At 43.2% G+C, this 18,133-nt stretch overlaps 2 protein-coding genes across 2 annotated transcripts; both read left to right on the plus strand.

The window, feature by feature from the left end:
- Nucleotides 1-14,226: 14,226 nt before the first annotated feature.
- On the plus strand, nt 14,227-14,726 carry LOC115779264 (histone H2B 1/2-like). The gene has a single exon (XM_030727825.1). The coding sequence runs from the start codon at nt 14,243-14,245 to the stop codon at nt 14,615-14,617; it is 375 nt and encodes a 124-aa protein (XP_030583685.1). The 5' UTR covers nt 14,227-14,242; the 3' UTR covers nt 14,618-14,726.
- Nucleotides 14,727-16,395: 1,669 nt separating this feature from the next.
- Nucleotides 16,396-17,237, plus strand: LOC115779224 (histone H1-like). The gene has a single exon (XM_030727768.1). The coding sequence runs from the start codon at nt 16,582-16,584 to the stop codon at nt 17,218-17,220; it is 639 nt and encodes a 212-aa protein (XP_030583628.1). The 5' UTR covers nt 16,396-16,581; the 3' UTR covers nt 17,221-17,237.
- Nucleotides 17,238-18,133: the final 896 nt, after the last annotated feature.

Consider the following 18,133-nt stretch of genomic DNA (forward strand, 5'->3'; position numbering starts at 1 on the left):
CCTCATTTCCTGTTTTTTTGCATGTTTGTCACACTTAAGTGTTTCGGAACATCAAACCAATTTAAACAATAGTCAAGGACAACACAAGTAAACACAAAATTCAAGTTGTAAATGAAGGTGTTTATTACTGAAGGTGAAAAAAAATCCAAACCATCATGGTCCTGTGTGAAAAAGTGATTGCCCCCCTTGTTAAAACATACTATAACTGTGGTTTTTCACACCTGAGTTCAATTTCCTTAGCCACACCTAGGCCTGATTATTGCCACACCTGTTCCCAATCAAGACATCACTTAAATAGGAGCTGCCTGACACAGTAAGGTCCCCCAGAAGATCCTTGAAAGCTACACATCATGCCGCGATCCAAAGAAATTCAGGAGCAATTGAGAAAGAAAGTAATTGAGATCTATCAGTCTGGAAAGGGTTATAAAGCCATTTCCAAAGCTTTGGGAATCCAGCAAACCACAGTGAGAGCCATTATCCACAAATGGCGAAGACATGGAACAGTGGTGAACCTTCCCAGGAGTGGCTGGCCGCCCAAAATTACCCCAAGGGCGCAGCGACGACTCATCCAAGAGGTCACAAAAGACCCCACAACAACGTCCAAAGAACTGCAGGCCTCACTTGCCTCAGTTAAGGTCAGCGTTCATGCCTCCACCATCAGAAAAAGACTGAGCAAAAATGGCCTGCTTGGCAGAGTTCCAAGAAGAAAACCACTGCTGAGCAAAAAGAACATTAAAGCTCGTCTCAATTTTTCCAAAACGCATCTTGATGATCCCCAAGACTTTTGGGACAACATTCTGTGGACCGATGAGACAAAAGTGGAACTCTTTGGAAGGTGTGTGTCCCATTACATCTGGCGTAAAAGGAACACTGCATTTCAGAAAAAGAACATTATACCAACAGTAAAATATGGTGGTGGTAGTGTGATGGTCTGGGGCTGTTTTGCTGCATCAGGACCTGGAAGACTTGCTGTGATAAATGGAACTATGAATTCTGCTGTCTACCAAGAGATCCTGAGGGAGAATGTCAGACCATCTGTTCGTGTACTCAAGCTTAAACGTACTTGGGTTCTGCAGCAGGACAATGATCCTAAACACACCAGCAAGTCCACCACTGAATGGCTGAAGAAAAACAAAATGAAGACTTTGGAGTGGCCTAGCCAAAGTCCTGACCTGAATCCTATTGAGATGTTGTGGTATGACCTTAAAAAGGCCGTTCATGCTCGAAAACCCTCTAATGTAACTGAATTAGGACAATTCTGCAAAGATGAGTGGGCCAAAATTCCTCCAGAATACTGTAAAAGCCTCATTGCAAGTTATCGCAGACGCTTGGTTGCAGTTGTTGCTGCTAAGGGTGGCCCAACCAGTTATTAGGTTTAGGGGGCAATCACTTTTTCACACAGGGCCATGATGGTTTGGATTTTTTTTCACCTTTACTAATAAACACCTTCATTTACAACTTGCATTTTGTGTTTACTTGTGTTGTCCTTGACTATTGTTTAAATTGGTTTGATGTTCCGAAACACTTAAGTGTGACAAACATGCAAAAAAACAGGAAATGAGGCAGGGGGCAAACACTTTTTCACACCACTGTATAAAAACATCAGAATTCACTTTTTGGCAGTCGATCACTTTTTTTGGCACAATACCACCAACCTTTATTCTTGTGTGTGGTGCATTATTGATGATTTATGCTTCAGCACAAAGTCTGCATCACAGGCCTGAAAGGCTGCTGGAACACACTTGTGCCTGTGCGAGGTGCCTTGTGTGTGTTAATTACCGTGTGGTCGTGTCCCATGCAGTGCCAGCTGACAGAAACGTAAAATGCTGGAACTTTTTTCTCCCTCTAGTTTTTCCACCCTGACGTCCATTCAGTGACGTGCAGTCAGGGAGGCAGGTGAGGCAGTGCCTCCCTGTCATCATGACAAGTAAAATGCTAACAATGATAAGAGAAAAGACATTTGTCCACTTGACTGCTCTATAAAACTGTTTTCTGAATGATTTCAACACTTTAATGGTCAAAATCGGGGAATTGAGGCATTGCTTGTTCAAACACATGGAAGAAATGCGGGCCAGTGCAGTGCTGCGGCTCACCTCTGCTGGCGCTGTGTTACATATAATAAATGAAGCAGGCGGTTGGCGCATGCCCATTGCTGTCTCTCTTTATATCGCCAGTATACGTTTGATTACACGTGCTGCACATGATGATGTTCCACAGTTTGTCTAATACACTGAATGAATGTGTGACATGTTTATTCTTTGTGATCGGCCATAAATGCGCAGTGAAAATACACAAGGGGAGGCAGAAAGTACCGTGTCGCACCGATAGGGGGCAGTGCTGCAGCACTTTACATGCCAAAAAATGTTAATTTGGATACGGCATGACAGTCCAAAATCAGCCTTTGCCTTCTGTGTAAACAGTGACTTTTAAATTCTTTGTATTGTTTCACATTTTAGGTGCATCACCTGGCAGTCATTGGAGGAAGGGAGCTGCAGAACAGCACAGCTTCCAAGGACGGAAGGGCAAAAAAACATTCTCTGCTCACAAGCACTTGGTGGCCATGATATTTAATAAGTACTAAAAGGTGAGAATTTAGACTGAAGCTTTAGCCATTGTACACTTTTCTCTACAGCCCATGAAATTATATTGTCTCGCCTCCTGACACCAACCTCAGTGCATGATCGCATTTTTCTTGATAATGCACACTTCCAAAGACTTTTTTTGTCTGTATATTTTTCAGGGGCTGTGTGAAGGGTCAGATACTCTGACAGATACTGAGATCTAGGCTGCGGTGGGAGATTGGCTGAAACGTGCCAAGTGTCGTAAAGACAAGTTGGCCAATCCAGAACATGATAGGACTGATGAGGAGGAGGAACCCTAAATCAGACTATGCAGCATTGCTAGTTTGGACTGTTTCTCTGTACACACAACTGTCTTCTACTCAGTTTACTGGTGGTCCAAAAATATTGTTTATTCATCCAAGAAAAAGTGCATGTGTATACAGTAAAAACAAGATTAGAGTATGATTGTTTATCATATCAATACTTTTCCTCGGTTGTTATTAATGCTTTGATTTCATCTTCAGGCCTCCACCTCACACTAGTTTCAGGTAAACACTTAGAGTCTAGGGTACTGTAACCTGAAAAAACATTTGCAAGCATGTTGCAGTCTTGATTTATGTGCAGTTAAAATATTTTTACATAGATTTTTCTTTTTAAATGGAATCATGGATCATTGCACAAAATTAAAATGTGCACATAAATGTAAAGATTTTGTGGGAAATGGCTGATTCTGCAAATAAACTGCAGCAAACGTCTTCCCCATTATACCAGTAAAATTCATTTGTTCTTTGCCAAGTGTGAAGTGGCTGGAATCAATTTTGACATTTGTTACAAGTGTGTATAAATCTCACTGGAAAATAGAGAACATAAGTTCACAGGAAAACCTTAAAAATACATGAAACATTTCTGCCATGTTGGAAATATCCATACAAATACAAATACAGGTCTCTCCAATATACTGGTCTTGGTTTGGACCCTCACAGAGCAGACCAACTGTTCAGTATTGCCTCCACTTCGCAAAACAGTGTGTGGGGACCTTCTTCATCCAAAACTTGTTGTCCAACAACAGAGGTAAGTACACTTCTGACAGAACTTATAAGACATTCCCAAACACCACCTTGTTGTGAGGCTGATATTGGTGTATTGAAGCTCCACTTTATCCTTTCCTGTGCAAAGCTACTCTCTATCTTCTGTTGGTTAAAATCAGCTAGAGCCTGCTCCAGCTCCTTCTTGGTTCCAATGAAATTTGTGATTTGTACCCTTGTCTGTTCTTACGTTTGACACAGGACCTTGTCTGCAGACAAATCTTCACACAGCATTGATGTAGGAATCTGTGTTGAGGGAGTGTGTGACTTCCAGGTGTACAGCACGGCTGCTTGAACAGGTAAAGATCACTCCATACCGCTTTAGACTTGTCCTTCCTCTTTTACCATCAAGTGGGCCAAAATAATCAACCCCCATGTCAGGAAATGGTGCTTTGTCTGGCAAAACTCTCTCCTCAGGTAGGTCTGACATTTTCTGCTCACCCAGCCTTCCTCTGTACCATCTGCATATGATACATTCGTTGATCAGCTTCCTGGCTGCTGCATTAGCATTAAAGATCCAATACCTCATAATGTCTTGTGCAGCATATGGTTTCTGCCCGCATGTCCAAGTTGTTGATGAATATGATGCAGAATCAGCCGTGATACAGGCAGGTCATTTGACAGGATCACAGGATGTTTAACTTCTAGCAGCAGTGCCGATTTAGACGACCACCAACCCTGATGATGCCATCATCCAGGAAGGGCCCAAAACAGCACAGAGGACTTTCTCTGGGCACGTTCTCAGAGCCTTGTTTCAACAAGGCTGTTTCACTATGGAACTTTTGTTTCTGTACAAAATGGATGATTGCTCTTTCTGCTTTATTATAGTGCTGTGGTGTTAAGCTGGATTTTCCAAGTGTGGTCTTAAATCTCTTGGTTCACTTCTTTGCTGTTTCCACCTATCAGTTGTTTCCTTTTTTGACTGAGAAATAGAAGCTGATGTTTGAACTTGAGCAACCAGGCCACTGATGTTCTGACTTTCCTCCGGGAGGCGAAATAGTGAATGAGTTGGTCTGTGGGATCTTCACTGTTTAACAATGGCATTCACTCTTGGCTCTTTGTTCACCTCTGGATCGTCAGCAGGAACCAAAAATGTGTCCAAATCAAATGCAGGCCATTCACACTCAGGCCATTCACAAGAGAGAAAGGCAGCGCCTTTCAACCATTTTCCATATGTCAAAAACTTCTTAACTTTCATTCCACGAGATGCTTCATTTGCAGGGTTGTCCTTAGTGTATACATATCTCCACTGTGGGATGCCTATGGCTGTGGGATGTCTATGGCTCGGTTGGCGACACAGGTGTGGAATCGTTTCGTTTCATTACAGATGTGCTTGAGGACAGTAGTACTATCAGTCCAAAATACTGACCTTTCCAGTTGTAATTGAAGTTCCTTTAACAGCGTCCTGTCCACACATACAGCAAGCACATCTGCAGCGAGCTTGAGGCGAGGAACGGTGATCTGCTTCAAAGGTGCAACTCAGCCTTTTCCATCACAAACGAGACGTGCACACTGTCAGCATCTTCAAGTCTCAGGTAAGATACTGTGCCATAGCTGACTTGGTTGGCATCTGAAAAATGATGAAGTTGTGCTTTCACAGGTGTTCCAAAGTTGTGAGGCTTGATGCACCACTCCACTCCAAATCCACCCATCTGCTGGAGTTCAATGAGCCACTCAGACCAGTGCTTAGAGAAGGAAGATGGAACTGGTTCATCTCACTTCAGGTTCAGCCTACAAAGCTCTTGTAACAATAACTTGGCCAGAATAATAAAAGGGCACAAGAAACCCAGTGGATCATGAAGGGAGCTCACCATAGATAAAATGCCACTTCTGGTGTGTGAGCATTCCTCCACTGATGTTCTGAAACTGAAGGTGTCATCTTCAACACACCATTGCATCCCAAGAGCTCTTTCTACTGGCAGCTGATCCCTGTCCAACTTTATTTACTTTGCGTCTTTTGCTCTGATGTCACCAGGAATTGATGTCAATGCTTTACGACTATTAGTGACCCCTTTTTGAAGATGGAAGTCAGGCCATGTATCAGCTGTACTGCATCTTCCTCTGATGCTGTGTATTTAAGACAGTCATCCACATAAAAGTTGTGTTTCACTGTACCGATGATTTCAGCTGAGGATGTCAGTGCATTGTCCTCCGCTGTTCTTCTCAGGGCATAATTAGAGCAGCTGGGTGAAGATACAGCTCCAAACAAATGTGCTCTCATCCTGTATTCTTCTGGTTCTTTGCTGACATCTCCATTAGGCCACAGATAAAGCGCAAGAAGTCCAGATATTTGTGAGGAACCCAGACCTGGTAGAACACGGCATGGATGTCGTTCATAATGGCAACTGGCCTTTTCTAAACCGCAGGAGGACCCCAGTGAGTCAGTCTGTTAGATCTGGGCCCTGCAGAAGTAGGCTGTTTAAAGATGTTCCTTTGTAAGTACAGCCACAATCAAACACAACTCTCAGCTTCTGTTTTGTGGGGTGATGCACTCTGTGGTGGGAGCTGTACCACACTTTTCCATCCTCTGGAGCCAGCTCATCCACGGGAACCTTTTTTTTGCATATCCTTGAACGGGCATGTTGTTCAAAAAGTCAGTATATTCCCTTTTAAATGTAGCATCTCTATTAAAATCCAACTTCCGACCTTGTAGTCTTTGTTGGACAATGCAGTAGTTATTTGGCAAAACAGGATCTTCAACTCAGAAAGGTAAGTCAATGCAATAGTGTCCATCCTTTAGCTCTGTTGTATTCTTCATAATGTTCATGAATTTAATGTCCTCTCTCAACATCTCCAGCTGGTTTTCTGATGCCTTTTCATTAAAATCATGATTGTACTGCTGTATTAACATGCTTTCCAAGTATTCAACAGCTATGCGGTTTGCTGTTAAAACAGTGCAGCCTGTTTGAACAGAGTCTCCAGTGCAAAGAGGTCCGTTTATTACCCAGCCAACTCTTGTTCTCACCGCATAGGGTCCATCACCTTGGCTATTGATCAGCTACCATTGCTCCAGCACTTTGGGAGCATCTGTCCCAATGAGCAAATCCACACCTGCATCCAAGTCATGCAATGTAACTGTGCTCAGATAGGGCCATTTAACACGATCCTCTTCAAGTGGAATGTTTCCTCTCGACACTGGCATTGTGGTTTGTGTCAGAACAGACGGCAGTCCAATAAACCTTTTTGACTACTCATGGTATCTGTGAAGAGTTTCAGTCTGGTTTTAGATCCCATCACAGCACAGAGACAGCACTTTTAAGAGTTTTTAATGACCTTCTTTTAACTCTTGACTCGGGTTGTTCTGCTGTTTTGGTTCTTTTAGACTTAACTGCTGACTTTGACACGGTGGATCACAACATTCTTTTGTCTAGACTTGAACATGCTGTTGGTCTTAAAGGCACAGTTTTGTCTTGGTTTAGATCCTATCTACCTGAGAGGTCTTTTTCTGTAGCCCTGGTGGAATATTCGTCTCCCTCAGCCAATATTTGTTGTGGTGTGCCTCAGGGGTCCATTTTGGGTCCAGTCTTGTTTTTATTATATATGCTGCCTTTAGGAGAGATATTTAGGAAGTACAATATTCCATTTCATGCAGATGACATCCAAATTTATCTCCCTATTAAATTGGATGCTTCTGTCCCGCTGCAGCCTCTGTTTAACTGTCTTCATGATGTCAAAGACTGGTTAACACAGAACTTTCTTACTTTAAATGAAACCAAGACAGAAACTATTGTGTTTGGAAGCCGCATCCCTGTGGATAAGCTAACTGGTATTCTTGGCCCTCTTGCATCTTACTGTTCCTCGGCTGTCAGAAACCTTGGAGTGTTTTTTGATAGTTCATTTAAATTTGAGAAGCAAGTGAATACAGTTTAAAGACCAGTTTCTATCAGTTACGGCTGATTGCCAAAGCTAGACCCTATCTTCCTCCAAAGGACCTTGAAAAAATTATTCATGCTTTCATCACCTCTAGATTGGACTACAGTAATTCTCTGTATTTGGGTCTTGAAGCATCATCTCTCCATCGTTTGCAGGTAGTCCAAAATGCTGCTGCACGTCTTTTAACAGGTACTAGAAAGCATGAACACATCACTCCAGTTTTAGCAGGTCTACACTGGCTCCCTGTCCAGTCTCGTATTGATTTTAAGATTCTTTTACTTACTTTTAAAGTCTTAAATGGAACGGCGCCCAGCTATTTGACTAAGCTGCTCAAACTTTATAACCCCAAGAGAGCACTGAGATCATCTAGCCAGATGCTCTTAGTGCAACCGAGGTCTCATTTTAAACATAGAGGGGATCGGGCTTTTGCAGTCGCAGCCCCTAGACTGTGGAATAATTTGCCACGTTATATTCGTACTGCAGAGTCCGTACAGTCTTTTAAATCCTCTCTAAAAACTCACCTTTTTACCTTGGCTTTTAATTCGAGTTCAGTTTGAGTCCCATCAGATTTTATGTTGTGGTGTCTTGTTTTAGTGTGTCAGTTTTAGTTTTCTTTTATTGCATCATATTTATTTTATTCCTTGTTTTATGTTTATGTCTTATTCTATTTTATTCATCAATGGAATTTCTTTGTTGCTTTGTAGTTGACCTTGTGAAGCACTTTGGTCAACAATGTTGTTTTTAAATGTGCTCAAGAAATAAAATTGACATTGACATAAAGTCATCTCTATCAAACCTCGACACTTCTGATCCAGGTATAATAGTGGTTTTAACATCTTTAATTTACCCCATTGTCCTTAACAGAATGTTGCTCGTTTGCCTGTCATTCCCAACCTTTTTGCCAAGCTAGCAGTGCAGAACGCCCCTGAACTCCCAGGGTCCAGAAAGGCATATGTATGCACATTGGCCAGTTGAAGATGTATCCTGGATGTTGCCATACAGTGGGCCTAAAACAATTTTGACTTGTTTTTCAATAAAGTTCACCAAATTCAAAAACACTGCCCTGCTTCCAGTTTGTTCATGAATGTTACATGCAACATCTCTGCAGTTATCCCGCAGCTTGTAAGGGAGTTTCATTACCATCGTCCTGAGGTTTGCCAGCATATCCCACTCCTTCATGTACTTGATGTGCTGTGCTAGATTGGAACAACCTCGAAGGAACAAAGAAAATGATTGCAGTGCATTTCCATCCTCAGGTTTCATTGAGAGCCAGTTGCAGATTTTATCCATATAAGCAGAATAAATTTTATGTTCGCTGCCAAAGCGTTCAGTGAGGAGTGATTTTGCTCTCTGGTATCCTTCTCCAGGGGAAAGATGCTGACGACCCCGAACCAGATTCCTTGGCTGCCCCCTCGCATATTGTTCCAGGTAATACAATCAGTCACTGAAGCTACTGGTTTTATCCTCCACACAATTTTCAAAGGCTCTCAGAAAAGACTTGAACTATAGAGGGTCACCATCAAACAGAGGAATATTCCTCATGGGCAAAGCAGATGATGAAATTTGCTGGACTAACAAAGCGGTGATCTCATTTTGGCACTGCATGATTCTCAAAGTGTCCTGAGTGGGACGGGATTGCTGTTCCACATTTTGGAGCATCATATGTCATTTGTGTTGTTGATGTCCGGCTTTGCAGAGCATCTGTAACTGGTAGCTGTAATATTTCAGGGTGTTTTAGCTTGACAGTGTAGTGGAGGTTTAGATTGGCTTAGAGATGGTTCAAACTGGACAGCATATGGATAAAGTCCAGGTTTCCTTTGTGACTCTGCCTTTTCAACATAGGAATTCATCCATCCAGACCAGGGGTCAGCAACCTTTAATACGGAAAGAGCCATTTAAACCCGGTTTCCACGGAAAAGAAAACACTGAGAGCCTCAAATACTAGCAGAAGCCGGTAGCAGCTACCGCAGGTGATGCATATATTGAGAAACAAAAATAAATAAATAAATAAAATGATTTTATTTTAATATTTCAAGATTGCAATAATGTTCCAATTTAGAACAACAACAAAAACCGAACTGACAAAAATAAAATGTACTTCAATTGGATACTTATAATTTACTTCCACAAGCCGCACAGCCTGAAAGAGGTTGCCGACCCCTGATCCAGACAGTCATTCACACTCACATTCACACCTATTGGCAATTTAGAATCACCAGTTAAAGTAACCCCAGTATAACCGCATGTCTTTGGATTGTGGGAGGAATACGGAGTACCTGGAGAAAACCAATGCAAACACAGGGAGAACATGCACACTCTGTACAGAAAGGCTTGGGCCAAGGTGGATTTGAACCCAGACTTTCTAGCTGTGAGGCAGCAGTGCTAACCACTGCCACCATGCTGCCTCCATATGAATTCATATCATCTGAAATTTTAGAGCTGCATTTGGAGCTTAGCTTCAGGACCTTAAATTTTGCATAAATCTCCTTTAGTTCAGTTTCCAAGGCCAGTTGTTCCTTTTCTTTCCTTTTTCCAGTCTTATTTTTCCTCCTTTGCCTCTAAAAGATGTTTCTTTTTTCAGGCAGCCATGCACTCCATTAGCACCACCTTTTCACCTTGACATTTTAGGTACTTGGGAGCTGGCTTTAGAACTTCCCGCTGGACAATAGATATTAGAAACGCTGTCCTCCAGCTGGATATCATCACAAACATTGCAGGGTTATCATTTGACTGTTCATGTGAATGTCCAGCATTAGACAACCAGCTCTTCACATCTTGAATAAAGCTTGAAAGTTATTTTTCGATCAAAATATTTTGACCGTTTCTCCACCTCAGCCTCCGGCAAATCCACTGATAAAAAGGTTTCATGTAATTCTTTAGCCTCATCAAAGCATTTTATTGGTCAGTTCAATAGAAAATTCATTAACATTGTCTGTGGATTGCATTAATTCATGCAGCTGGTTCATACATTTTAGCTTCTTTACACATATTGGCTCTATTTTCCTGACAGGATTGTATAAAAAATATTCATCCTTTAGCTGTGAAGCTGGTGCACCATTTAGACAAGGATGCAGCCTGTGCATCACCAGCAGCTGCTGATGCAGTTTTGGTGTCCGACATAGCCCCTTTTTAATCTGAATACAAAACTGACTTTAAAAAGTTCATGCAATGTCAAGGAGACACAAGTAAGTTGCAGCAAGTTGCTTATAGAGGCCCGGTGTGCGCCAATGTGCACCAACAGAGTCTCGTAAGCTGTGTGGCATCCAATATAGTCCAATACTGCAATAGAAGACAACGCAATGAAATATTCCTCCAGTGCTCCAATAGCATCACTGTTATCCTATATGATGTCCAGGGAAGGCTTTCTAGTGCAGGCAAATTGGATCATATTGAGTGTGCTGCATGTAGGCTGCAGCTCATTCACTCGTGGCTCCTGCTGCACTTCCTTAAGCATCCAAACTCACACAAATGCTGCTCCAATAAATGGTAAAGTCCTCTTTCACAGTAATCCAAAAAAATATATATATATCCAATAAAGGGGAGTTTTTTACTTAATGTAGTGACTATTTGTCCACACTAAAAACAAATCAAATGGCCACTATAGGACTGGATCTTACACAGGTCAATAAACAAGACAGAGTCTCTATCACCAAATGCATTTGTGTCGGTTTATTCACCATAATGCAGCAACCTTACAGACATAAGAGCGTTTGAAGCCACTGTGGCGTGGTAAAAAACCATATGCCCTGATGCCCGCCTGACCCCTCCCACTTGACTTACTTATATAAATTAAGTGCACACCTGATCAACCAGAACCCCAAAAAGTCAACTCAAATTTAAGAAAAATAAACTACAAATGTATCCTTAGCAAAAACAAACAGCATTTTAATACAAAATAAAAGTAAACCACAAATAGCTCCAACAGCTAATATGGGTGGTATTTCAGGGGTTTTTTACGAACCACTATTGTTTGGATTTGAGGACTTGTAATGAATAGATGATGTTCTAGATTTCGTTATTTTACAAGTTAGTTAAAGAGTTAATAAATGTGGGATAAGGGGAAATCACTCACACCAGACTTTTTTCTAGGTTTACACCAAAGGCAAGCCTTTGATTAGGTTTCTCATGATATGCACAGCTGGCATCCCTGATCATTTTATTAAACTGGTGCAGTACCTCTATGAAAAATCTAGAGTGTAAGTTAAAGTAATGGAGTTTTAGGTGAACCCTTTAAAATCTTCTGAGGCATGAAGCAGAGCTGTCCTTTGAGCCTGATCTCTGTGTTCGTGCCATCAGTCCTTTACTGAAAGAATGAATAAAGATCCACACAGAGAGGCCGCCCTGGCTTATGCTGATGGCACTGTGATAAACCAGGAGGTGATGGAACTCACTTATAAACCTTTTTATCAGCAACTGCAAAATTTCTAAAACAAGCCCAGTGTTTTTATGTAAATATGAATTCAGTGCTAATTGATACCTTTAATTCATGTGACACACTGTTTCCAGTAGCGGATGGATGATGGGAGAAGAGTTCAGACCAAATGTAGTAAAGAGCTTGTGTTAACTGTACCTCATGTTCTAAATGACGCTGTGTGACTGCGCAGCTCTGATTGGGGTTAGTGTGCAACGTTTGCGCCTCTCCACAGCACAAACAGCGCAGATGCAAACATGGTGGCTCTGTGGTTTTAGCTTGAGCGCTCCTGCAGAGCAGAAAAGCGCAGTGGAAGAACTGGTTTCCATTTACCGTGAATTTACAGCGCAGTAGCTGCTCTATCTCTGCTGACGTCAGGCAGTGACGTTCTTTGTCTATATGACAGTAATCACTCGAATGTGCCATTAATTACGTTATTACACTTTGGACCTCGGTGTGTGAGTGAATGGATTGCCTATATTGGTCTTCACAATCCACAGCGACAACAATGAGAGACCGGGTGCTGTTTTCTCTCATTCATCCGCGTGTCCGCTTGTAATAATAGAAGTGGAACTATTAAAAAACATTCAAGATGACTGAAGTCCGTACAAAGTGGGAATCCGGCCATGAAGCAGCAGGTAAGCGAGCTATGGAAACTGGACTGAAACGCACCAAACCCTCAATTAGACGTGATGCGAGCGTCACGATGGAAACGCCGTTGTGTGAAAAGACTGCAGCTCACTGCTGATGCTGTTCACATCCACGTCACACATACTTCAGTCACAAAGTAACCAGTTTAGCGCTTTACCGCCGTCTGCTTCCTTTGAGTCACCGTCTGTCTAACTCCTCCATATTTACCACAAAGATCGACACATTTACTGCTCACTAAGATCAATCCCTGTTTACGAGTCTGTTATTAAAGCCTGACAAATATGGCAGGCCGTTTAAACATAAAATCAGTTTGTCTGACTATCCGAAATTACATTTCAGATCTCTAAAACTGCATTTTGACTAGACAAAACTACATTTTGACTATCCAGAATGGTAATTTAAGATATCCGCAATTACATTCTGACTAGTAAGAATAATAATTCAAGATATCTTCAATTACATTTTGACGATTCAAAATTCCTTTCAAGATATCTCAAATTACGTCACCGGATTTGTCATTCACACAACCGTAATTACAATTTAAGATATCTAAAACGTAATTATGACTAGTCGAAATTACCTTTTAGATATCTGAATTTATCGATTGCGTGAAGGCCCCCTTGTGCTGTACTGAGCTGTCCAAACAATTGCCTGTGTAGAATTTCAGGTGCCTGCAATGGCGCTGGCCGTTATCGACAAAATTATAATAAAATGCAACAATATAGAAAGAGCTCCTCAGTATGGGAAATGTGGAGAGCGCGAGAATTGTGTACTTAAAGACTGCTTCAGAAATCTGCACAGAATCTCTGATTTTATGGCAGGCCGTTTTAACAAACTGCCTTATAAACATTCCGCCAAAAGGCTCCGTAATTCAAGATATCTGAAACGTCATTCGGACTAGTCAGAATGTTAATTTAAGATATCTTAAATAGAAAAGCCGTCTTATTCAAGATATCTAATTCATTTTGAGATATCTGAAAAGGCATTTTGACTAGTCAAAATTACAGTTCTAGATATCTCTAATTTAGTTTTGCCTAGTCATTATTTGCTTTCAAGATATCTAGAATTTAATTTGGACTAGTCAAAACTATTTATCGCCTATCTAAAAATACATTTAAGATATCTTGAATTAACTTCATGACTAGTCATAATTTAATTGTAGATATCTAAAATGTGAGTTTCAGATAGTCAGTAATTCACTGAAGATATCTTGAATTGAAGCCGCCATACAAATGAATGGTAAATCTGACGTCATTTCGACTAGTCGGAATGTAATTAGAGATATCTCAAATAGGTATTTTGTCTAGTCAAAACATAATTAGAGATATCTTAATTTACTAATACGTCTAGTCATAAATCAATTTCACATATCTGGAATGTAAGTGAGGTGAATCGGATTTTATGTTAAAACGACCTGCCATATGACAAACACCTACAGCATCACTGACACGCGCAGCAACGACTCAACAATCACAGGAAGCTTGAGACGCGCCCCTTTTAACAAAAGACGCAGCTTTGCTCCAACTCCATGTCCAACCCACTGCGCAGCTCGACCAATGAGAGGCGAGGGCCTGCGCAGTGCGATTAGCATACAGGCAGGATAAGAAGAGCAGCTCTCCGTCAGCACTTCATTCGTGTCTGCAAAGCATCGAGGAAACAACATGCCTGAACCCGCCAAGTCCGCGCCCAAGAAGGGCTCCAAGAAAGCCGTGACCAAGACCGCCGGCAAAGGAGGCAAGAAGAAGAGGAAGACCAGGAGGGAGAGCTACGCCATCTACGTGTACAAGGTGCTGAAGCAGGTGCACCCCGACACCGGCATCTCCTCCAAGGCCATGAGCATCATGAACTCGTTCGTCAACGACATCTTCGAGCGCATCGCCTCCGAGGCCTCTCGCCTGGCTCACTACAACAAGCGCTCCACCATCACCTCCAGGGAGATCCAGACCGCCGTGCGTCTCCTGCTGCCCGGTGAGCTGGCCAAGCACGCCGTGTCCGAGGGCACCAAGGCCGTCACCAAGTACACCAGCTCCAAGTAAACTCTCCCGCTCTCTCCCATCAACACAACGGCTCTTTTCAGAGCCACACACCTCAATCTAAGCGCACGCATTCAACCTTAAACACCTGCATGGCAGCTACTTCATACACCTGCAACATGACTCCACAGAATACATTTATTCATAAATAAATGTATACTACTGACCTCGACTACTCTCATTTTTAAGTTGTGGAACAGGAACACTGGTACTACATGCACTTGCTGAAAACCATAATGCCATAATAGACTTAATCTGAATATTTGACCCAAGTCTCACATTGTAGTCAGAACCTCCGGAAACCTTCAACAATCCAAAAACACGTTTTTGTCTCCATCACAATAAATCACGACACACTCGGTTAAGCACACAGCAGCTCTAACAGGATCATTACTCGAAGCTTCGGTCACAGCGCCCTCTGCTGGACAAATGCAAGGCTTTAATTACACCAATGATCTGCTTCACCTTTTGTTCTGAAGCAGCTTTGCGTTCTTTGTCACACACACACACACGATGACCGAATATGGATGTGTGTTGTGTTATTAAGGAGAGTGTGCTGGGAAAACATGGCACACACACTTTGTGCTCTTGTGGAATCAGGTTTAGAAAAAACTGAACTTAGTTACAGATTTGTTATCAGATGGAAAGTTAAACAGAGGACTTTGGAGATCCTGCAGATAATGAAATGCACTACAGTACTTTAGACTGAGCTCTGCTATCCACGACATGTTGAAATCTTCAGGAAGCACAGGCTCTCTGTCCTCTACTCACTGACAGAAACAGTGGACCCTGATTATATTACAGCAATTAAAAAATCTATTTTGGCTGGACAGTAAACCTCAGAGCAGCAGCTGATCACAGCCTGTACACAAAGAGTCTACTGTAGCTCACAACAGACATTATTGTGAGCCCCACACACACACACACACTGATCTCAGGCTCCCCCACCTGCTGAATCCCACTTTAACCCCTGACTGTACAAATGTTCCTCTTTAGAGCTGAGGCAGAATTACACGACTGGAATAAAAGTTGTGTTCTCGTGTGATATTATTATTTAATTATTGTGTTATTACAGCACAAGGTTCAGTTAGTTTTGCACAAAAGTAGCTTTCAGTCCATCTCAGAGTCTCTACTTTTTCACTTTTACTTGGGTAAAGAAGTTGAATCAGTACTTCAAGTTTTACCACAGTATTTTTAACACAAGTACTTCACACTCTGTACTTTTGCCACCTCTGATAACCAGAGTCTCTGGACGATCAGCAACATTTCAAGCCCCGCTTCACTCATACAGGCTGATGGAAGTGAGCTAGGCTCAGATACTGGCTCAGGACAAACATGAAGCTTCACAGATTCAACAATGATCCATCTGTGAGTCAAACTCTGCGCTGTTGCTCCTCTTGAAGGGAGCAGCTCTCACGCAGGTCTGGCTGCTGCTCCAGCAGCATCGCTGTGCTTGCTGCCAGCTCCACAGCTTCACTTTGCTCCACAGCTGCCTTCATCACATGCGGCTTTGAACTCGGACTGTGTCAACAAACATGCGGCTCAGCTGGAAAACGTCTTTTCACGGAGCTCTGCGGCGCCGCCGTCTTTTTAGCGGACACAAGAGCGGAAGAAGCCGCCGAGCAGCGCTGAGCTCCGCGCTGAGCCGCTCAGCTTCGGAGGCTCCAGCAACAAAGCGCACAGAGCCGCAGAGCTCTACATGAGGCCCACACGAGGAGACACCAGTCCGCTGTGGACCGCTTCACTGTCGCCCTGCAGCGCCGCTCACACGCTCACTTTCAGCTCTTTGATCCCGGACACAAAACACAAAACGGACACACGTTGACGCCGCACAAGCGAGCCCCGCGACACGCCTTCACTCTCCACGGTTCTCATGGTGTGTTCAAGTGCAGCGTCTGGCTCCGAGCTTCCGTCATTGCGCTGTCACTCTCACTGCACTCAGATCAGAGCTCAAAGCTAAGCGGAAAATGTCGGAAGAAGCTCCAGCACCTGCTGCCGCTCCGGCCAAAGCGGCCAAGAAGAAGGCTTCCAAGCCCAAGAAGGTCGGCCCCAGCGTCGGCGAGCTCATTGTCAAAACTGTGGCCGCCTCCAAGGAGCGCAGCGGCGTGTCCGCAGCCGCTCTCAAGAAGGCTCTGGCCGCCGGAGGCTACGATGTGGACAAGAACAAGGTTCGCGTCAAGACCGCCATCAAGAGCCTGGTGGCTAAAGGCACTCTGGTCCAGACCAAGGGCACCGGGGCCTCCGGGTCCTTCAAGATGAGCAAGAAGGCCGCCGAGGCCAAGGACAAGAAGCCCGCAAAGAAAGCCGCTCCCAAAGCCAAGAAGCCCGCAGCGGCCAAGAAAACCGCCGCCGCAGCAGCGGCCAAAAAGCCCAAGAAGACGGCGCCAGCCAAGAAGCCCGCCGCAGCCGCTAAGAAGTCCCCCAAGAAGGCCAAGAGCCCCAAGAAAGCGGCCGCAGCCAAGAAGCCCGCCAAGAGCCCCAAGAAAGCGGCCGCCAAGAGCCCCAAGAAGGCGACCAAGAAGGCCCCCGCAGCAGCCAAGAAAGCCCCCGCTAAGAAAGCAGCCAAGCCCAAAGTCAAGAAGGCCGCGCCAGCCAAGAAGAAGTGAGCTCCCCTCACATTCAACCTCCACAAAGGCTCTTCTCAGAGCCACCACACCATCACACAAGAGCTACATCCTCAACAGCATTATTAGTAAGAGTGGAACGATAGTTTAGACTGATTTTTACATTTTAAACGGATCAATAATTACAAAACCTCAGTCACTACTTCATTAAACTCACGGCAGACTAAACATGAACAAAGCTTTCATACAAAGCACTTACACAGCACCAATAATGCTATTACACATCTTTCAGAAAGCAACCATTTCTTCTCATCGCGCTCTGAACAGGAAACATTGTCCAACTACATCATATCAAAGGTGAGGAGAAACTTGAGTGAACAGTACACAAAACATTGATACTGACCACCTCATTCAGAGTGGTCAGAAACATTTTTCACACTTCAAACTCTCACTCAGGAATCTGGTGCTTGAGGCAGCAAATCTCTTGGAATAAATGCAATCAATCCCATGGAGGACTACAGGAATTAGCCTGTAATCAAGTCCTTGATAGGTTTATGAAGCTTAAAACCAGCTGATGAAGTATTTTAATGCTGCTACAAGTGAGATGGTGCTTTGTCATGAATGTTTAGCCAGGATAATTGGTGTGTGAGCATTTAATCAATTTGATCTCTGAAATATTTCTGATGGACTAGTTTGTATATTCACTTGATTTCACACAAACTGGAGTTGATGTCCACACACACACACACGGGGGGGGGGGGGGGGGGGGGGGGGGGATGATGCAACAGCACTAATTTCCAGCTGAGTGAACATGTGGGATTGTGAGGTTTGCTGTGAGACGAGTGTGACCGTCACACCTGAAAGCTGCAAAATGAATGCATTGTTATTTAGCTGCATTGAGTGATGTGTTGAAGTGTGAGTGATCCATGTAAGTGTAGCGATTGTTGAAATTGTT

The sequence above is a fragment of the Archocentrus centrarchus genome, chromosome 1 (genome assembly GCF_007364275.1).
Source record: "Archocentrus centrarchus isolate MPI-CPG fArcCen1 chromosome 1, fArcCen1, whole genome shotgun sequence".
Lineage (NCBI taxonomy): Eukaryota > Metazoa > Chordata > Actinopteri > Cichliformes > Cichlidae > Archocentrus > Archocentrus centrarchus.